The sequence below is a fragment of the Boleophthalmus pectinirostris genome, unplaced genomic scaffold (assembly GCF_026225935.1).
Source record: "Boleophthalmus pectinirostris isolate CB_2022bp ecotype Guang Dong unplaced genomic scaffold, ASM2622593v1 HiC_scaffold_9, whole genome shotgun sequence".
NCBI lineage: Eukaryota > Metazoa > Chordata > Actinopteri > Gobiiformes > Gobiidae > Boleophthalmus > Boleophthalmus pectinirostris.
This window is the reverse complement of record NW_026571541.1, coordinates 6,684,842-6,708,604: the sequence shown is the minus strand read 5'-3', so window position 1 is coordinate 6,708,604 and position 23,763 is coordinate 6,684,842. Positions and strand designations below refer to the sequence as shown.

Sequence of the window (23,763 nt, the reverse complement as noted above, 5' to 3'; positions counted from 1 at the left end):
ATCTTTTCTGTTACATTGTCAAATATATTTATTATTCAAGTAGGAATAAAATTAAGGTGTCTAAAATTTTCTTAGACAGCTTGAAAGTTACATAACTACTGTAATTGACTCATAAAAGGTTCTTTATTATGCAAAACTGACTTTTGTGAGCTTTAAGCCACATTATAATGCTGTTACCTCCTGAAAAACATACCCACAGCTGTGTTTTGTTTCATTCACACATGTCTGAGTAACCCTTTGTTATTAGTCTGTCTGCATTTCCAAAGCTCAAAATGCTCTGTTCCACCTTTATCTTTTGTTCAGCAGACATGGGCAATTACAGAGCTAAAATGATCCAAATGAGTGTAGTGAAGGTGTATGAAGAAAACAACATTATAACATAGATCAGAAAATAACGTAATATGGGCGCTTTAAAAACAACTGAAGGAAAGTAAGTCTCTCTTATAACGTATACATTCTCTCCAGTCACTGCCCTCACCTTGACTTTTTGTCTCTGTTTTGAAGTTATGTAACAAATTACGCATGTTTTTTTAAAAGCTATAAATTAAGAACAATCTGTGCATTAAAGAGATAACCCAGTGACCAGCCTTTACCTGAACCTGTGCTTCAAAGCCTACTTCAGATACAGACTTAGCAGTTCATAAATTACTAGTGCTGTGGAAATACTAGCTTTTGAAGGCCTTTTATTACACAAAATGTATTCTTGTGAGATTTTAGTTATATTTTAATGCTGTTATCTCCTCAAAAACAAATAAAACTAAATGAAAGTGAAAGGAAAAAGTCATACCTGAAAGAATGGTGCAAGAAACAAATATAGATTTCCAAATTGTCTATTGTAAACATCAAGCTTTTGTCAGTTGTAGACTTACCAGTTAGGTTAGGTGCAACCAAAACCTTTTCTGTTACTTTGTCGAATATATTTATTACTCAAGTAGGAGTAAAAGTTCTTAAATTCACAGCATTTGCTTTTGAGTAGATTCAACTTGACAAGTGAAATGATTTACCAATGGAATACAAGCAATTTAATATTTTGTTTATTATTTTAAATGCAAAGAGTTGTTGTTTTTCTTATCTTAACTGTAGCAAGATGTACTTCCATATTTTAAGTACAAGAAGTCTTATTCCATTGGTAGATTATTTTACTTGTCAAGTGAAATTGATTAAAATGACAATAAAACTTTCTTAATTCAAGTTATAGTTAAAGTTAAGGGGACAGTCTGGGATTTTGGACATAGAGCCAGAGTGTTGGAGACGTGAGGAGACACTTTTTAAAATATTCCATCCAGTCCTTGTATTTGCAGAGGTCGCTGGTGCTAGGCTAGTGCATGTCAGTGGTCATAGTTATCCTGCCACTAAAAACAGTCTTACCCACTCCACAAAACACATGAAGAAAATCTATTATTACACCAGATTGTCCATGTAAATGTCTGTGTTGATAGAATAATGTTTGAAATAAAACTAACCTTGCAGCAGATTAATTGTTGCATGTTGAGGGACTATTTTCTCATATATCAGTCCGCCGCTGCTGAGCTTTCTATCAGGAAGTACAACTCACTGCAGCTGCTCAGACATAAATTCTTCAAATGCAAGGTTGGTTTTACTTCAACACAGACATTCACATGGACAGTCTGGTGTAATAATAGATTTGTTTCGGGTGTTTTGTGGAGTGGGTAAGACTGTTTTTAGTGGCAGGATAACTATGGCCATTGACATGCACTAGCCTAGCACCAGCGACCTCTGCAAATACAAGGACTGGATGGAATATTTCAAAAAGTGTCTCCACACGTCTCCAACACTCTGGCTCACTAGGAAATGAGGCCCTATGTCCAAAATTCCAGACTGTCCCTTTTTAGTGAAGGGTCCATCAAATGCTTTTCTTCATGTTGTTGCTTTGTCTGGAATGACAGTATTCACAGTATGGTATTAAACCTTTCTATCTTCATGGAGACCAAACCAGACCAAGTTACAGGTCAGATCTGTGTTGAGGCGACCCCACTCAAGGTACTTCTAGGTATTTTTGAGGAATAAAACCACCTGTAATTGAATAAATGTACAGTAGATCTGTTTAAAATCATTGAAATCATTGAAACATTCCAGGCAGAGCAGTGACGTATCCACACAAACAAGCAGGTGACAGACCCCCAACCAAAAAGTTACACAGTGCACCTTTACTTGGTTAAATTAGAGTTTCTGCAGCGTGACTATGCTTTGACAATAGCTTGAGCTCAAAGGTTTATTTACTTTATTAAAACCACCCACTTGAAATGTATCAGTCTTAGGCGTTGTTTTAACTCCCTTTCAAACCACAAATGATTCAACGTCAACTTCCCCAATGCTTCAATCGAATCCGAAATGATGAATTTGAAGACATTTCATGGGATTTTTTTCACATTGTGTTCAGGCCAGGGCTGGGGTTGTACCTTTAAACAAACAAGGAAGGTTCTAAATATAAAAAAAGTCGTCGGTCAGACTCGTAATCCGTCCGCTGAATGAGATTTCAATGGGGCATGCTCACCCACACTGTGCCCTATTCAGACCAAGCTGTAATAGGGAAAACCAGCTTTGGCTTAGTGGGATTTGGAGGAGGAAGAGGAGACATTGTTGGCTGCGTTTGCTCGGGTAATCTGGGCTAATTCATACAACGCCGGACCATTACGGCACAGACATCTGCCTCTTACAGACCTCAAAGCTGTTCTTTATGGAAACGCTCTCACACAGCTGTGGTTCGTCCATGTTAAACAGCTTCGGTGGTTTTCAAAAGTTGCTCAAAGGCAAAAAAAGAAAAAAAACGATATGCATGTCTCAAACGTGACGAATCATGTCATCATATAGTCTGCTCGATTATGGCTCAGACTGGGATGGTAAAGGAATTATTAAACGCTTTTAGTAATTAGTTGAAAGTAATTACAGTGTATGGTTACTACATTGTATGGAATTCAATTAAATGCTTTTTTGTTTGTTATTGCTTCATCTAGAATGTTCCACTCTAAACCTTTCTAGCTTCATGGAGACCAAACCGGGCCATGTTACAGGTCAGATCTGTGGAGAGGCAACCCTACTCACAGTCAAAATACCTGTTTTTCTAAATATTTTTTAGCTATACAACCAACTGTAGTTGAATAAACATAAGATGTTGAGTGGTTTAATGTCATGCTGTGGTGCATTCCAGTCAGAGCAATGACATATTTATTATTATTTATTTGAGCAAGGTAAAACAAAATCAACAACACTAACAAAAAAACCCCAAAAAGGATATGTACATCTACATATTTGGGACCTGGTGCTTAAAAGGAGTAGGATGTTGTTATTGTTTCACATAATCAAATGGTTGACACTTTTTTTTTTCACCTTTGGAGTGCTTACCTGTCATATGCATTTCATAAATATACACACAAACCTATATGTATACAAATGCATATATATGTATACACGCATATGTACATACACATGCTCACACATACATACATACACATATGCATCTATGATATACAGTACATACACGGAAATATATCTTTGTTTATGGTCGTACAAACTAACAATAATAATAAAGAGAGGCGCAAAGTTTATCATCCATGATTGTACAAAAATAAACAAAAATGAGAATATAAAATTTGGTCGTCTACTAGATAACCAGAACTGAAAGTAGTTTTATTTTTTGCTATTACAATTACATTTTTGTTTACATCCATTACATATGATTATGATTACATAAATTATAATCATAGCATAATTAATGTCTTTCTCTCTTTTTTATTTTAATCTTTAATTTTATGATGATTATTTATGTTTTGATTAGTTTTTATTGTGATTTTAATGTTTTTTCTTATTCTGTAAAGCACCTTGAATTACTTTGTGTATGAATTGTGCTATACATATATAGCACCATTCTAACGTGAAAGGGGGAATGCTTTGACATTTAAAATAGATTTGACTGTACTATTTTGATGGTACTACTCTCTGGTACTGCTCTCAATATGACTCTAAATGTCATATTGAGAGAAAATCGAATTGCTCTGAGGGAAATTGGTTGGGGGCCCCTCCAGGTTTGGGGGAACTAGGCGGTCACCTACTTTTGCCTAATGGTAGCACCGCCTCTGCCTCCAAACCAAGTTATAAGTAAGATTTATGGAGAGGCAAGCCAGCTCAGGGTAACAATGTTTTTCAAGCTGTTTTAGCAAATTGGAATGACTATAAGACCTCCACAAACAACAAAATATCTTCTCTTATTCTGGATAAAAACTGCTAACCCTTTAGTCTGAAATCTGATTCTTGTTCTGAGTGTTTTTTGGATGATTTCTGCTCTGGAATTGCCAATTTCTATGAACCAAAAGTTGAAATGTAGTTGTTAACTTGAAAACTACAACTTCATGACATCAAGGTGGAACAGAGCATTTAGAGCATCACATTTCAGCCTTTTTCCCAATTCTTCTGGGAGTGTTTAAAAGATGAACTTTGAACAGAATTTCACCTCTCAATTCCCATCTTATTTAGCTCAAACCTTTCAGAGTAAGCCGATGTCTCAATCTCTATGGGGGTTTGAAGTATCAGTAAGCCCGTATGTTTTGTTTTTGTTCTTTTGGCTCATCTTTACTCATCTGTCAACAGCAGACAGTGTTGTAGTTGGCATCCAAAAGCCCTCTGACAGTTTTGATACAGTTATGACTTCATGTTGTGAGCTCACTCGAATGTGCAGGGGCCTGTTCTCCGCATGTTTCTGTTCCTCCTAATCCTGTAGCACACCTGCCCACAGGCGCGCAGATTCAACGGCTGGAAAACTCACCTGGAGTGCGAGCCAACCGTACTCGCCACCAAGACAAACAAGCGCATTTGATTCTGTGAGGATTTTCACTGTGGTGTGTTTAAAGAAAGGATTAGACCTGGATTACGCGTATAAATGAAGTAATTGCTTTTATTGCTACAAATAGCTACAGTCGGCATCCAGGGGAACGCCCACTATACTCTATGGCAGTAATCCAAGCATTCAAGAGCTGCTCTATTACTCACTGTCCATCAGCTATAATATATTTTACCTCGAGGTAGACGGATATCAGTTGGTCGATATATCAAAAACAATATTTACACTTTTTTGCATCTTCGTCTTAAAGATGTGTTGTGTTGTTTAAATCTACTTTTTTTTTACTATGTTTGAGAATGTGTGCATTGGGTCTCCATGGTAACTCGTAAATATTCCAGCACTGGACATACACCCCCCAGCATGATGTAGTAGTAGTATCAATAGTATCACCATACAGGAATGACAAATCGAGGCAGTACTCAGTAGGTCTACATTTTCAGCCAAATTATTCAAGAAAACTTGCACAACTGCTTTGTGCACGATGTAACATTTTGGTTGGGAGTCCATCACCTGGCTTGGAGATGTTATTGCTCTTTCCTGGAATGTTACACAGTATGACATTAACCTTTCCAGACCTAAAGGCAATTTTAGCAAATTTGTCCTCCCCTGGAATTTTTTTTCTTAATTTTGCAATTAAAACTCCCTCTTTTGCCCCCTAATTAAGTTATACATCCTTTTTTTCAATACAACCTGTTATTTCACAATCTGCTGCTCTATTTGTGTCATATGGCTGTAATAAAATCTATAAGGCCAGAAATACAAATGAAAAAAACAACAATACAAAACAAGTATAAACAACTTTTTGCATAATGCTTTATTTAGGACCTTAGCTACAAAAGTGCAAAATATCAAGTCTGTAAGTAAACTAAAAATGCCCTCAAAACAAAACAAAAAAAAGTGCAAAGGCCCCATGACTTTCCTGGTGCCAGTCATGGAAACAGCTGGTGTCAGGTCCAGAGCACAGAGCCACATCACTTCCTGCATTTCCATGGTGTTTATTACATTTGGATTTGTACATTTTGACTGAAATAAACCTTTCAAATACAAGTAGCAAGGGATGCACTATTACACAGACCAGGATGCGTAATTTGCCATTTATTTGAGAAATATCTGCACTTAGAATACATTTTTCAAGTGTCACAAACACAGACGCTCAGAGCAATCGACCATCTTGACTCACTACACTCTTTGGCAAAGTTTGTTCCAATCAAAATGGATGGAGCCCATGAGTATGGAGGAAAATAAAATTCCTATTGGACACTCGTTTTCTCTACATCATCACGCAGCGTGTATTTGACGTAGGATAATGCTGAATATATGCTCGGATAGCCAAAACTTTTCTAAGTAAGTAAAGTAAGTTTCTATCTTATAAGTTATGCGTGATTATGTAAAACATGTCCATCATCTGGAAGGATTAAACAGCTCTACCTTACATTCATCCAATTACAGGTGGTTTTGTAGCTCAAAAATATCTAGAAAAACAGACATTCTGATTGTGAGCCGGGTCACCTCTCCACAAATCTAACCTGTAACTTAGTCTGGTTTGGTCTGAAGATAGAAAGGCTTAATGCCACACTGTGAAACATTCCAAACAATGCAAAGCAATAACATCTCCATGGAGAAAAATGTCTGACAAATCCTTCACCAGAAAAATATACAAGCATGTCATTACCAACAGCCTCTGGACAATTTGACTGTGTTGCAGGTACAGTAGAGTCCACGTGTACAAACTTGGGTAATGAGGTTGGTTCAGAGTAAAAAATAACTCGCTGTAGTATTGTTCGGGATTGTTTGATGTGTGCGTTTGGCTGACACGAGGGGATGCACACTGCTGTAACAAACAATGGAGCTCTGTGAGTTTACACTAGAAAGGCACCACATCACAAAATGACTGAGGTTGCATGCATTTTGTAAAATCAGACATTGTTTTATCGCAAAAACACGCACTGGAGCCATCTTTCCTATACATGGGTGTCTAGCTTCCTTTTCCAAGCAACATTTTGAAAACTTTCCCCCCCGCAGATGATGTAATATTTTAGTTTTCAATTGTTAATCGCTGTGGCAATGGTCCGAATCCTAACTCTAATTACATTAATGAAAGATTTGGACTTGTTTACCTGACCAGCCAGAACCACACGCTTTGACAAAACTTTACAAAGACGAGATGATTTCAGAGGGTGTGATTGACAGGCGGATTAACCAATCAGAGAGAAGAACCATGCTTCGTTTGCTTCAAAAAATGGGAAAAAACGACATAAAGAACTGAGAAACAATGCGGATTTTTACAGATTCAACAATCAAAACAACAAACTATGACTTGTCTCAGCTAAAAGAAGTTCTATATTTTGTTCTGAAAGCTTCAAGAATTTTGGAAAGTAGCTGACTTCTGCATTTGAGAGACATGAGATACACATTCGCAGCTGTGGTTGGATCATCTCAAGTTTGGATGGATTTTATGAGATTTTTAAGTCAACTCAGTGTCAGAACCTTAATATCAAGCCTGTCTCACATCAAAATATAACAATACAAGAACTAGCAGTAAAAAGTACTTCCAAAAATATAGGCCACTTTACTTCATTTGAATAAATACAGGTAGCTACAGGAAGCTGAGAGAAATACTTTACTTTAAATATATCCTCTGTCAAACCTCAGGCACAAGAGCTTCTGCCAATTTCTGTTCATTTGCATCCCATTTGCATCCATCCAGATCCCTCTATCTATTTTCCAGGAACCAAACAGTGGGCATGTTTTGGAGTTTGTAATAATAAACAGCTATCATTTCTCTTTTGTCTTCATTCACTCTGTCAGGTCTGGAAAACCACAGACCAAGCTCACCTCCCAGGAGCGCACTCAAGTTACAAGTTACTTACGATTTTGGGAAAAGCTTAAGTATGGCATGACATAACCGCCGAGTCCAAGACCACTACAGCACTATTACAGGATTAGCTCTGGTGAAGTGGCATTTTGAGTTTCCATAAACGCAAAGCAGGAGTCTTTTAAGGTCGTTCATATTCACGGAAGGAATTATTGTATTTTTGAGCAACAGAAACTCCTGTAATGAATAAAAGCTAGATGGATATGTTTAAAGTCATACTGTGGAACATTGACGAGAGAGCAATAACATCTCCATGGAGACAAGAAGGTAGCAGACCCTCCACCAGAAAGTTGCACAGTGCAGCTTTAAGGTCACACATGAATTGAAAGTTGATTCTGAAGGATATGAATTCAAATGTTCTATGATAACTTGGTTCAAGGATTTTGTCCACACAGCAAAAAGTGGAGTGTTAAAACTGACTCTCAAAGAATCAATTTTAACATTTTCTCAGGGTTTATATGAGTCCAATCTGTTCTAGAGTTAATTTAACATTTTTGGAAATGTTAATTAAGTAACTGGACCAAAGTTCCTGTTTATCCCCGAAATCAAGAGTTATATTAACGTTTTGAGGATAAACAGATAAAACTTTGCAGAGTTATCCTGATTTGGCTTAACAACACATGGAAGTGTTTTGTTTTTACACTTTGAGTTAATTTAAGATGAAATTATGAACAAAACTGGTTCAAAGTGGTCTTTTCCCACGGAGTTCGAAGTGGTGGGTGGGAGGTGCCAAATGAACACTAAGGGAAGCTGAACTAACACTAGGGGAAATAGAATTAACTTCAGCCATATCAACTCTGGCAAATAACCTCAACTCAAATCCACATTTAACCTTCAGATACTTAAAATAAATTTTTGTCTTAAAACAACTCTGAAATTTTAACCCTCCAGTTTTTTCTGTGCATGTATTTGATCTCACTTAAAGGTGTATTATGTAACTTTTCTGTTGGAGGGTTAGCCACCTGCTTAGATGTTTACATGGAGACAAGCCTCAGCCACAAAAGTTGCATTGTGCACTTTTAAATGCCACATAATTACAATGATAAAACCCATTGTCCATTTACAACCACAGCTGGACTTGGCACAGACTGAAACTGCACCAACTGGCCACTATCAGATAACCATCACAATAACACACATGATGTGTGTCTTGCTTAAGGACACAAAACAATTCTAAGCACTAAACTCTTATATTCAGGTGTACTGCACTGCAAAAAACAACATCTAGCTAAGTTAAAATGACTGAAATTAGAAATATTTTACTTTATTTGAGTAGATTCAGTTACACCCCTAGTTCTAAGATATTGGTTCAGCTGATTTCTCATTTTGGTCTATAAATTGGTGTAATAAGACAATATACTGGTTGATCTTGCTAGAACACATCACATTGCTGAACTTGTTATTCAAGGCTGTTCTGTTGTTACTTTAAATGTTAAATAACAGTTACAAAACACATTTGGATAATATTTAACCAATACGTCAGATGTGTTTAAATAGACAAACACATAAATCATATTTTCAGTCTCTGCAATGGTACTGGTTGATACTGGGGATTGAACGTCGGTATTGGAACAGAAAAAGATGGACAGATGTATCCTGATTAAAAAATAATCAGTCTCTTAATAGTAAGAGACCCAACGAGACCAAGTTACAAGTCAGGTCTGTGGAGAGGCAACCTCAGTGAAGAAACACTCTTTCAATCCACAGCCTCACATACGTTGCTCTGTTCGCTGGAGTAAACGAGAGCTGCTTGGGTATTTGACAGCACACGAGACCTCACCAGTATTTTCCTGGATGGCATTCCTGAAAACCACATGTTGTTTGGAGTTAACCCAGTGGATAATGGTTCCCTCGGGGATAGAGCTCCAGTTACACAGGGCTAAAACACGTCATTTTACTGCCTGCTTAGGTCATAGCCCCCCTCTGCTTCTCCCCATTCCCCATCCCCCAGCCCTTCAATCATTTTAATGTGGTAGAGAAACTTGTTTTTATATTCGTGCGCAATAACTCAGCTCATCCATCTCAAGGCAAAACCAATAAACCACAAATTAACCAGAGGAAAGGTCAATGCGCAAATATATGGTAACATCCAAAATTTATTACTTAAAGGTGCATTGTTTCTGCTTTTCTTTTTCTCTCCATGGAGAAAACAACATATTAACATGTTTTTAGTTTCGTATTTGACGTTCTGAGTCTCCCCTCCCTTTGCTCTCCGTGCTAAATCACACCCCCTTCAAAGCAGTAACACAGTCGTCGTACATCCCACTAATGAAACTACTGCACATTGTTTTGGGTTTGTGACGTTGTTGTGAACAGTTTTGCACAATGTTTTTTGCATATTTATGGAGAATTGTCATGTGGGAGCATGGGTTTGAATGGGATGTACAAGAGATCACTAGATTACTCAAACATGCATGGATGACATTTAGTGCACTTTTGCACGTCGTCCCTGACCATAACACAGTTCACCTTTCGCGGCCTCGCTGTTTCGCGGATTTTTTGTGTGCAATTTTTTATTATTTTTTTTACATCGTATGATCAGGCGTTGTGTTCCTCCCCCTGCATCCTGATTGGCTAAGAGACTGTAGACCATTGTCAATCAATCTCCTCTGTGCCGTGTCTCCTGTTCAGTACATAATGTGTTCAATTTGTCAAATTTACATAAATGTTGGATCTCTACCAGTGTGATTCTGAAGTGTAGGATGTTTGCAAGTTTTCTCCCCAACAAAACCCACAATGTTGACGAAACGTTCTGCACCGAACAAAGGCTCCTGTGGTTGCACCCAAAAGGAAGAGGAAGATGTAACCATCGCATAAAAAGTTGGACATCTGGACACGCTGAAGGAAGGTAGAAGTTACGCAGCTGTAGGGCGCCATTAAGGAATAAATTAATCTTTGGTTCGTTACATAAAGAAGGAGGAAAATAACATAAGGACGACTGCAAAAAGGGTTGTAACTGTCCTGTCTGAGAAAAGTGTATATTCCAACCTGTAGCTCTCCACCCCCGTTCAAGTAGCTCGTCAAGGGATTTCTGAATTATATGTATTGCGTTTAATAACTGAAATCTGATTAATTACTTTTGTAAACGTGTCATTTTGACTCCTAACTTGTACAGTAATACATGGATAATTGTTTATTTTTAATAGGCATCTAACTGTACCCTGTCTAAAGCTTGTCATAGCTCTTCGACTTTCTAAATTTCTTTAAAATTAGTAGCTCTCTGGCATTTTCGTTTCATAAAGGTAGCTTACCAGAGGAAAAAGGTTGGAGACCTGTGGTGTATAAAGTGTGTAGTGAGGGGTTTTACAGCCTTAAAACAGATAGAATCATAAAGCTGACTACTTCGCAGATTTCGCCTATTGCAGTTATTTTTAGAACGTAACCCTCATGATAAACGAGGAAACACTGTATTCACTACACTAATTTATTCTTTATGTTTTTTGTATGAAGAACTGACTAACTTTTTTTGAACTTTTGAACTTTTTGAACTCTTGATGCAGGAACGGCGTTATAACATGATAGAAAGCTCAAAAGTCACATCTGCATAATAAGTTCTAACACCTGTTTTATTCATCATTTACATGACACTTAGTTACTCATAAATCTGGTTTAGACTTGTTCCATGACAGATGGTACTGCAATGTGTAAAAATATCATAGACACTTACAAATACGTCCAAAATATACAGTATGATAAAGTAAAAATACACTTAAAGCTGTAGCAAAACAACAAAAGTAATTGTAGCAGGTGAGGTTTACTCAATTGTAAAAGTATGTATGTATGTAATGTGTTTTATGGAACTATTAGCAAATGGAAAATAGCTGAAGAACTCATTTATTACATTTAATTCTTAGACGGTATGAATATGGGGCTTTAATTATTTGCATATGCATCTGTTAAAGGTGCACTTTGTAACTGAGGGTCTGCCACCTGCTTATCTCCATGGAAAGCCACTAGGGAGGTGCAACACACACGCAAAGAATGTGAATGACAGCGTGAGACCTGCAAACTTTGGTATCACATTGAGACAAAGCACGCAAATTTAGTGACCAGCAAGTTAAGTTTTCTGAGAGGAAGTGTAATGATTTGATGCCGTCATTCCAACACCTTTTATGTCGCCATTCTGACAACCTACTCATAGTTTGAAGCGCCACCTTTTTTGACTTGTATACGCTGCATGGGACATGCCTCTAAACCAGAACTAAAACCAGGACTAATCCAGGACTAAAATCAGGACTACAACCAAGTCTAAACCAGGACTAAACCAGGACTAAACCAGGACTAAAATCAGGACTAAAATCAGGACTAAACCAGGTCTAAACCAGGACTAAACCTGGACTAAACTCAGGACTAAAATCAGGACTAAAACAGGACTAAAACAGTACTAAACCAGGACTAACATCAGAACTAAAACCAGGTCTAAACCAGGACTAAACCAGGACTAAAACAGGTCTAAACAAGGTCTACTCTAAGGAGAGGCTCACGTTAACCCAATTTGAAAACCCCTGGTCTAGAATGTTCCACAGAATAGGAAGGAAGAGGAGCAGGTTACAGCACTACACTCCATTACAATTCAGATCTGCTGACAGTCATTAATATTCACATAAACTGCTGTATTTTTGAGCAATTGAAACCCCAGTAATGAATAAACACTAGATGGAAATGTTTGAAGACATACCATGGCCATACACGCCAAGCAATAGCATCTCCATGGGGACAAGCAGTCAGTGGACCCTCCGCCAGAAAAGTTGCACAGTGCACCTTTAAGTAACTGCACTCTCATACACTCAGTTACAGAAGCACCATTGTTGACAGATTTTTGAAAGTCAGTCAATCAGAGCCAACCATCTCAGCGCCAGACCCCTTTTCTGCATGAACTCGGCTAGACAACATCACATGGTCCAGTAATTACCGACTGTTTCTTGTTCAAATTCAGCAGCTATGACACTCCCTGGTGCGTGGTGATGATGAGATGATGTTCACGTTCGAGAATTTGATAATGTCATGATATCAGATGATACAGAGGCTCAGACTCACCATTTCTGAAAGAAATATTCAGACTTATGACAACAGGCTTTATGAAGAATCAGACTGAGGGAGTGCGATGTCACCCATAACGTCCAACTCCAGTCAAATGAAGCTCATGGAGGCTGGCAGTTATTTGGAGCCAGTTCCACTAGGATTAGGAATATAAACTGATTTACAAGATATGTGTAGAATCCCTCAGTCGTCCAGGTAGAATCCATGACAAAGAAGAAGTTCAATTTGTCAACTGGACAAACGTTTATTTAGATTGAAAACTTTTCAGCCTAAATAAACATTTGTTCAGTTGACAAATTGAATTTTTCCTTTGCCAAATTGATTTATGGACAAGACCAAAATGAGGAGCCTGACAGCAGCAGCTACAGAGAGAAGGGTAACATTTTCTCATTTTTTAAACAGGACCATGAATGCTCTTATTGATCAAAGGCTCCTAAAAATGTATTGTTTAAATAAATTTTGTGTTTTTTTGGTAGTTATTGCTAATGTGTGCATTGCATATACTCTATAAAAAAGAGGGCTAAGGTAGTTTGATGTCACCCATAGCGTTCGGCGCCACTCAAATGAAGCAGCACAGAAAACTCAGGCAATTACTCATCCACCCAAAACATAAAATAGAACCGAAGCATATGTGTAATGTCATATATGAAATACCCTGCATGTGCTGAAATAAAACATACATCGGGGAAACAGAGAGGGCGTTCAGTCCACGAAAAAAAGAACATAGGACAGAATGCGAGAAGGAAACAGCGAAGGCGAAACACGAGCAACAAAACACAAAGCAGAACAGGAACAACTCAAATCGGACCTTTGTGACCACTGGAAAAGAACGAACCACATTATGGACTTGGACGGAGCAAACACCACTGGGACAGAGGAAAACAAACACCACTGCTGGATTAAAGAGGCAATCAAAATACAGAAACATGCCCATGAGACTATAAACCGGGACGACGAGGCTTTTTTACTCTAACACGCACGGGACACTGTCCTGAGGAAGTTGGACTGCAGATGGCGCTGTCATTCTGCCTCCACTGGTAGGAAGACAGTGCCGACAACCTGTATAAATCAGCTGAGCGGACACGTCACAGCAACATCACGTAACCACTCTGAGGATGAACGCTAGTGAGCAGTCCAAACTGTCAGGTATGCAAAACAAACTCTTCCTCTGAAAAAAGGACCTAATAACATAAATTATCGGAAGACCAAATGAACCTCATCGGCCTCACTCAAATGAAGCTCACCATACTAGAGGTTACGGAAGCGAATTTAGAGCCAAGCTTTATGAATGGGGTTTTTGATGAACGAAACAAAAAAAAAAAACCACTAGGATCATGTAGAGCAGGTTAATACGGACATTTTAAGACCAAAATAACGAGGCTCACAGCAGCAGTTACAGAGAGAGAGGCCACAATATTTTGGTTTAAGTCAATGGGAGCCAGAGTCAGAAGGAGCCGGAAATACCTGCATGCGAACTTCCTATCTGGAACGCGGTGACTAGTGTGCCCATTTATATATACAGTTTATGGTGCATTGTGTCACCACGGTAACTAATGAACATTCTGCCATAGAAATATATATCTGTATCCACAAATATCCAAAAGGCAAACGCACAAATGTTGATCCTGATCATTTCTCTGATTTAGTAGACCCAAGACCTTACTGTATTGCAATATAAGTCTACATTTTAACAATATTAATTTTAGCTGCCCACATCTGTATTAAATTAAATGGGCCTGTAGAATGTTGTGATGTCATCTTAAACCCAGCATGTCACTGCAAAGTATCAACTGAAAAACAAAATTGGTGCACTCACATTTCTGCTGGACAGTGCGAAGGTGGCCCGGCTGGAGAATCTCGTGGTGGACGGACTGCCGCTGGACAGAAGACCAGTGGTGACCATGGAGGACACCCTGGACCCCACGGGCGGGCTCGTCGAGACGGGAGAGGACGACTTGTGGGTGCTGTCTGACGCCTGAATATGAGCTTGACCTTTCCCGTAAAATATCTCTTTAACTTCTTCATGGTTCTCCTCATGTATACCGTTGAGCTTCGGGCTGTGATTGTTGATTCGGTTCAGTTTCAGATCCAGGTTCTGCTCGTGCGTCTTGCTCATGAGCAGCTCCACCTGCCGCGTCAAGACCTCCAGCTGGTTCTTGAGTTGCTGGTTCTCTTCCTGGAGCTGGGACACGGCCTTGCTGAGGGGCGTGCTGAGCTGGGACGTCTCCTCAAAGCGCCGCTCCATGCCGATCTTGAAGGCGCTGACGTCCACGTGGATCTCCCGGATGGCGTCTCTCAGGGTGTTTCGTAGCGGGTGAGGGCGGCGCACACGGTTTCGCCCTCGGGGGAGCAGGGGCGCGGGTGGCAGTAGTCGGCCACTTCCAGCAGAGTCTCCATCGCTGCGGAGGGGTTTGGGGAACCTCAGGGGAAGGACTTGTGTAGTTCTGACGGTCGGGGTTTGGAGTGGGGTCAGAGGTCTTCACGTTCACGGCAAATCTGAAAAATCTGAAAATGTAGGGAAGTTAAGGTACGTTTGATCAGTTTATAAAGTTACCAGTACATGAAAAGTGTATTTATACATCGATGCCAGCAACATTCTCTGAGGGGGTGATGCTAACTGTCTGCACTGCTATGTCTGAGGCTCTGTTATACTTTGATTTGAGCTTTATTTTAACAGGGCCCATATTAGGCTATTTTCTGATCAATGTTATAATGTTGTTTCCTCATCACAAACATACATGACTGGTCAAAAGTTTTAGAACACCCTAATTTTTCCAGGTATTTATCGCAGCTCAAGTCGTGCAAGTCCAATGAAGAGCTTGAAATGGTACAAAGGTAAGAACTGAACAGACAGAGGTTAAAAAAAAAAAGATAAAAGATACAAAACACAAGTCCAAACTCTGCCAAAACTGCCTCAAGAAAAAAGAACAAGATGGTAAACTTGAAAACATGGAGTGTCCAGCACAGTGTCCAGACTTAAACCCATCGAGCTGATTTGGGATGAACTGGACAGAACAGTGAAGCAACCTACAAGTGCCACATGTTTATGGGAACTTCTGCAACAGACTTGGGATGAACTTTCTGAACAATATTTGATTTCTATTGTAAAAAGAACGAACCACGAGTGTGTTCAGCTGTTCTATCTGCCAAAGGTGGACACTTTCATCAATCAAAAGTTTAGAATAGATTTTGGTCAACAGTAAACAGTAACTGGAAAAAGTGTTGTGTTCTACAACTTTTGACTGGTAGTGAACCTGGATTTGTTTTGTTTCATTCACACACAGACCCTGCATATTTTGGATGAGTTTTTCTCTTAAACAGAAAACACTCACTACCCTTGTGTTTTGAAACTCCATACACCTTCACTAGAATCATTTGGATCATTTCAGTCCTGGAATTGCCGATGTCTCCTGAAATAAACTTCAAATGTAGCTGTAAACCTGAAAACGACGACTTCATGACATCACAGGGTGGAACAGAGCATTTTGAGCTTCAGAGATGTAGACAGACTAATAATAAAGGATTACTCACACGTGTGAATGAAACAAAACACAATTCCAGGTCTGTTTTTGATGAGGTAATAACATTGTAACATGGCTTAAAGCTCACAAGAGTCAATTTTGCGTAATACAGGACCTTTAATTCCAAATGAAGTTTTCAGCATCGAAAGTGGCATTTATGATTAAAACAACAACAACAACAACAACAAAAACCTTTCAAAACTATATATCACTTTAAAGCATTTAGGCCAAATACTAATTACATTTTGTTTGACCAGTGCAAATAAAGGTTTTAGAATAACTTTGTTCTGGTGGTTGTGAGTAGTTATCAGTTGTGGAACACAATGAAGTAAAAGTAGTAAAGTACTGTACTTAAGTAAACATTTTTGGCATCTGTACTTTACTTGAGCATATTTTATTACATTTGAGAACAGGTATCTGTACTTTCAGCTCAACTACATTTTGGAACAGGACTGAAAAGTAAAAGTATTTTTTAACATGTTCATAGTTTGAGCAAACAAAATATACAAATTAAAACAGCTACAAAAAAAAAAAAAAGAAGCTTTATACTGTAAGACCTCAAAATCTGCGCACAATACATTTTTAAACAGGTACGCAAGTAGATTTTTCCTGTGATACTTTTACTTTTACTTGAGAATTTCTTTCCTCCAGTGTCTGTACTTTTACTTAAGTAACACAACTGAGTACTTCTTTCAACACTGGTCATTATAACCAAACAAGAATGACTTTAAGACTGTTGGTTCCTTCTTATAACCTCAATATGTCAATACACATTTTAGTCAGAAACAGGAGCTCAGTCCATTCTCCCACCGGCTATTTCGGTCCACAGATGCATGCAAATCATAACATAGATACTGAACTGATGTGAACTTAAATACTACTGTTCAAATAGAACTTTGAACCATAATCATCTTTCACTCTAAACTAGAAATGAAAGGAAATTAACAAAAGGCTGAGCAAATAATAACAAAAATTCATTGAGATCAAGATTCAGTCATTTCAGTCAAGTTACTCAAGTTAAAAAAAAAAATCACTTGAAAAAATAAGTACCAGTTTTTTATGTACTTTAAGAGTAAGTAAAAATATTTCATGTATTTCAAGTGTTGTTAATTTGTTATAAACATAGTGATATTATTATTATTTTTTTTTTACAGATTTATCAATACAAATCAAGTTCTTATTTAATGTCGTATTTATTTTTATTTGCTCAAAGCCAGCACTTGATCCCAAAAACATACTGTAAGTCAGGATGTTACCACGAACATGATAAAAATAACACTTAAAATCATACGAAAAATACTTTTACTTTTAAATCCTTTTCAGAAATGTAGTGAAGGAGAAAGTACAGATATCAGCTTTCAAATGTAGTGAAGTAAAAGTCAAAAGTATCCACTGTAAAATGCACTTTACTTATACAGATACCTAAAAATTCTACTTTCTTTTACTACTTGTACTTTGTTAAATTCCACCACTGTTTAAAATAAATAATAAAATAGTATATCATAAGCTCTTTAAGACAAATTTACGTTTAAGTGTTTGATAAAAAGTCTGTATTATGTCAAGACAAGTAAAATCAAACATTGTAAATAGAATAAAATAGAAAATAAAACTGCCACATACTAAAACTTACTACTACTACTACTACAATTGCAAGCCACACGTGCAGTCTACTATCAAAGACAGAAACCAAAAACAGTCCAACCAGCTTTCCAGGACAAAAAGTGACTCAATTAAACATAAAATCTTTGAGTAAATAGAAAGTCATTTATAGAAGTTGCCATAGTTTTTTTTTTTCCTACCTGATCTCCTTTAGTGATTTCAGGTCCCGTTCAGTTGTTCCTCCTCTCTTCCTATCTGCGTTTGTGTGTGCTTTACCGGTGCTGGTTTGTTTAACTCTCAAGTCCTTGTCAGACTGACGAAGGAGGAGACAAGGGAGGAGGAGACAAGGGGGAGAGAAGGAGGAGTCTAGGATGTGATAGTAAACCAGAAAGGGAGGGGACTGTTTCACTCCTATGTTGTGATCCTGTGTAAACTCTGGCTTCCCCTTTTCACCTTCGTCTTCCACGTAATAAGGTGCATTGTGTAACTGTTCTGGTATTAAGCAATTCTATCGTCACGGAGACCAAACCAGACCAAGTTACAGGTCAGATCTGTGGAGAGGCGATCCAGCTCACAGTCAGAATGTCTGTTTTTCTTTACATTTTTGAGCTATAAAACCACCTGTAACTGAATAAATGTAAAGTAGAGCTGTTTTATGTCATACTGTGGAACATGTGAAACTCTTTTATTCACACACATAAAGTCACTTCCATACATTAGAGTACATAAAAAGAAAATGTATACAGTATTCTGTACATGTGCCAAATATAAACACAAACAAAAAAAGAAAAATTATATCTAGCCTACAGTGCTGTAAATAAAGCAAATAAAGTTTCTACAGTAAGACTTGTCACTGGTCGCAGTCATCACCCTCCCTCTGATGACTGTGAAGAGGAAGAAACTCAAGGCGCAAATGTCTCAACCATCCCCTCCCCTGTGATGTCCTCGCACGCAGCATCCATTCCATGGAGCATTGACCTCTGGTCTGAAGCCCCATGTTCATACACTCTCCACCTCCAAGCGGAAAAAAACTCAGTTGGATTGAGGAAAGGAGAGTATGGTGGTAGTACTTTCATGAGCAGCTTTAGATGGGAAGTGGACCAGGCCCTGATGAGTGGGCCACGGTGGAAATTCACACTGTCTCACAGGGTCACATAGTGTGATGGAAGTTCTAATTTCACCTGACTGATTATTACTGTCATGAATTTATCAAATGTTTAAAAAAAAAATCATATATGATGTTCATGGTGTCATGTTCCTGACTAATTTTGACAGTTGAACAAACTATTGTGCAGATGATGACTTCGACAATGAAATCATGCTGACATGTTTTGGAGAGAACAACCATTAGACTGAGAATCAACTAATCCGTTTAGATCAGCAAGATTTATTTATTTGGAAAATGTGCTAAATGTGAGTTCATTGTGCAAACTGTAGACGACTTGTGCAGACCCATGTGCAAAGATGCAATGAGACACTTGAGACATGCACTAAGACATTTACAATTTGATGAAATCAGTGAGAAATGTCATTCTGTTGTGAACGACAACAAAGTGGTTTGTTTTGAGAATGTCATTTCTGTTCCAAGAAATAAGCCAAACCAATGGAGAAAAACTGTAATTGACACATTTTAATCTATATAAGGCAATGATAAATAGATAGACAGACAGACAGACAGAAAGATAGATGATAGAAAGATAGATAGAAGATAGATAATAGACAGACAGACAGAAAGATAGATGATAGAAAGATAGATAGAAAGATAGATAATAGACAGACAGACAGACAGAAAGATAGATAGATGATAGATAATTAGATAAATAGACAGAAAGATAGTTGACAGATAGATACATCGATAGATAGACAGATAGACAGAAACATAGACAGATAGATAGAAAAAAGATAGATGATAGATAAAACGATAGAAGGATAGATAGATAGATAGATAGATAGATAGATAGATAGATAGATATATAGATAGGTAGTAGTTACTAGTATCCTTACTTGATCCCAAAGGAAATTCATTTTTCATCAACAATGACACATAATAATCACAATGAATGTTCCAGCAGTAATTCAAATCTTACTTCAAATCCAGTGTCATTTTATTTTCAGTATTACATTTAAGACATTTTAATCATAAGGTAAAACGGTAAATTAGTCTGTATTGACACAGGTATTACAAACACTGCACTTCCTGATTCAGATCCTGTTCCTTCCTCCTTTGCCTTGTTATCAGTCGTTAGTGTAATAGTATTTGGGTAAGATAAAGACTTAAGGTGAGAGCAGTGCAGTGCAGCAATTACTACTACTAAACCAACTTCTACTACAGAACAGTACAATTACATAAAACACATGATTATACAAGAGTAAAAAAGACAGACTTAGCCAATAGGTTATGTTCCGCGGTACGCCTTTAATCTTAATCTGGCATTTATTCAAAACAATACCTGGAAAATGATGATTACAGAATGATTGCATTACTAAAGAAGAGAGCAGGGTTGCGTCAGACCTGCAGCTCGGCCTGGTGGTGTTAACCGCTTGTCGCCGTGGAGACAGACGAGATTAATACACTGTGGAGCATTCCAGACAAACCAACGGCATCTGTATTATGTATGAAGGCAAGGTCCAGAAACAACAGAAAAGTGACATGTTGCATAGTCAGGCAAAATAAAATTAAATCAAAAGATATAAGTGAATGAATGCAACTTTAAAGGTTCTATATTACACAAAATGGACTCTTGTGAGCTTTAAAGGTGCATTGTGTAACTTTTCAGGTGGAGGTTTTGTCAAATGCTTTTGTTAGTGCTTTGTCTGGAATGTTTCACAGTGTGGCATTAAACCTTTCTATCTTCACACAGGCCAAACCAGACAGTTATAGGTCAGATCTGTGGAGAGATGACCTCGCTCAGTCAGAATCAGTCAGAATGCCTGTTTTTCTAGATATTTCTGAGCTATAAACCCACCTGTAACTGAATAAATGTCAAGTAGAGCTGTTTAATGTCGTACTGTGGAACATTCCAGGCAGAGAAATGGCATATCCATAGAAACAACCAGAAGACTGTGCACCTCGGGGTTATATATAAGGTTTTATATATGTTATTATTTTAAAACAGATCAGTGTAATTGCATTTTTAGTTTTATATTTCACACACCATACCAACTTTATTTATGAAGCACTTTAAAAGGTTTACAGCCAGACAAAGTGCTGATAATATTTGAGAAATCTGAGTTTATATAAGGCAAAACAGATAGATAGATAGATAAATAGCAGTAGGGTCCAGTCAGGCAGTAACGGAGGGAAACAGGGGCAGATTTTTTACATTCAAATAGCTCTTATTCAGAAACTAGAGGGACTATTGAAATAAGTAAGGTATTAGAATGTAGGAAAGAGTTAACACTCCAACAGGGTAAAGTTAACCCTGCGATATAAAAATTTTTTAAACTCATGTCGGTAATGGAGGGAATGAAATATGCAGCACTTTTTGGGCAATAAATACAAACAGTGATAACTAGCGATTCTCACTTACATATCCTTAACAAACTGGTTTGAATATTTGCTTCATATAGTTTTCTACCCAAGATTAGGTTGAAAAACCTCTTACTTTTTGAGTCATGAGATTTTTTATTAAGAAAAGTCAATATTAACGGAGGGAAAAGTAATGGAGGGAAAATTGTGCAAACAAGTAGAAGTTGCATGATTTTACATAATTTGTCGCTTTTTTTCTTCCGAATACTTTAATATTACTTCAAAATGAAAGGAAACTATTTCTATAAAATATGTCAGTCCTTCCAAGCAAATTTTTATCATTTTAAATACATAAAAAAAAAAAATCATGTACCTTCATCAACAGTTCAAAGATCGAATAACACAAGATATGATGAAATACATCCATTTATTTACATGATTTGCAGGTCTTTGAAATTTGGGAAATAATTTTTGTTCCATGTTTCATACATGGTCTGTTTAAAACGTATGGAATTTTAGAACCAAAAATGGTACAGAAAAAAGGTCAACAGTTTCATAAACTAGAGTACATATGCTATCTGTTGAATACATTTTTATATCAGATGTGATGCATTAACTTGAATTTTTGGCCTTACTGTATACTTCTACTTGACTGGGTCCAGTAGATACTTTATTTATCCCAAAGGAAGTTCATTTTTTGGCAACAACAATGATACATAAATAATAATCACAAGCAGTAATTCCAAGCTTACTTCAAATCCAGTGTAATTTTATTTTCAGTATTATATTTAAGACATTTTAATCATAAGGCAAAACTATAAATTAGTGTGCCCTGACACAGGTAATCCTGATTTAGATCCTAGAGCTGGTTAATGTCATACTGAGGAACATTCCAGGTAGAGCAAAGATATATCCATAGAAACAAGTAGGTGACGGACTCTGAACCAAAAAGTTACACATAAAGTTGAACTTTTATCCATGTTATAAAGCTGTTACCTCTTCAAAAACAGACCTGGAGTTGTGTTTTGTTACATTCACACGTTTGAGTAACACTTTGTTATTAGTCCCAATCTCCAAAGCTCAAAATGCTCTGGTCCACCTTGTGATGTCATGAAGCGGTAGTTTTCACGTTAACATCTACCTTTTACTTTTTATTTGGCAATTCTAGGTCTGAAATGATTCTGGTGAAGGTGTATGCAGTTTAAAAACACAACAGAGCACTTCCTGTATTACTGCAGGACAATACAAGGTGGAGTTTTTTCCGTTTGAGAGAAGAACCCAGCCTAAATCTTCAGCGTTTGTGCACATGTGAATGAAACAAAACACAACATCCAGGTCTGTTTGTGATGAGGAAATAACATTATAACATCCTGTACATCAGAAAATAGCGTAATATTGGCCCTTTAATACTGAGTCTATGAGATGCAACAAACAAAATCACACCACACACGTCCCTCTGTACAGGAAAACTAATTAACCCGTTGGAGAGTGCGCACGCTGGGGTGAGAGAGACGGTGCGGCTGCAGGACCTCCAGACCTCCAGACCCTCCCCTTCCCCCTTCTCGCGGGTAACAGGACCCCAAACGGAGCAAACATTCTTGGGCAGATAACGCTCCAACATTCCACCCGCTGATTTCTGTCAACAATGAGAGCACCCGGACTGGACTTTTACTGGAAGTTTTACCCTCCAGCACCTTTACTCCTCTGTCTGACCCTTTCCTCTTCTGTCCCACTCCTCCTTCTCTTTCTTTAGTTGTGTTTCCGGATTGTGATTGTATATTGTGATTGTGAGATGCTGTGTCCAAGTCATTTCCATTGTGCGTCAATAAAGTTTTTCATGGTTTAGAAATCGGTTCAAGGTGTCTATCATATCCATACTTTGGGTGTGATGCTAACTGTAGGCTCAGCTCTGTCTGAAGCTCTGTCAAATCTGAACTTTGTTGTCTGACTAGAAAAAAAACAACTTGACGTTAGATGGAACTGTAACTGGGTGGTTAGAAGGGACTATATTTTCTCACATTACTGCGTCCGTGAGTGCCTATGTGTTGCCGTGCGTGGTTCCCAGGGTCACTGATTATGGATTAGAAAAGAGTGCACACGCCGTAGGGTGCTTTCGGTGGCCAGTGGAAGTGGTGCGTGTAAGTAGCCGGAGTTGTTTTTCTCTGAATGTTTTTAGAACCAGTCTTTATGTGGTGTTTCTGTTGACTGCGTTAAAGGTGTTATCTGGAGCAGGCGGTGGTGACGGCGGCTGCGCCCACTGATCTAAAGGTTGGCGGTTCGAATCCCGCTCTTGATATAAACATCCACTGACCACAGGTTGGCTATCATTGTGTTCCTGGGCAAGACACTTAACCTCACCCACAGTGTCTGTGTACACTGGTGTGTGAATGTGTGTGAATGTGTG

General features: G+C 38.0%; 1 protein-coding gene across 1 annotated transcript in view; it reads right to left on the bottom strand.

Moving 5' to 3' along the window:
* smtnl (smoothelin, like) overlaps positions 1-18,186 on the bottom strand; it is a 55,737-nt gene extending 37,551 nt beyond the window's left edge. The window contains 3 exon segments of the mRNA XM_020925004.2: positions 14,587-15,074; positions 15,077-15,275; positions 18,091-18,186. Of these exon segments, the coding sequence (XP_020780663.2) occupies positions 14,587-15,074; positions 15,077-15,167 (579 nt within the window). The 5' untranslated portion in view covers positions 15,168-15,275; positions 18,091-18,186.
* Between the last annotated feature and the right edge of the window lie 5,577 nt (positions 18,187-23,763).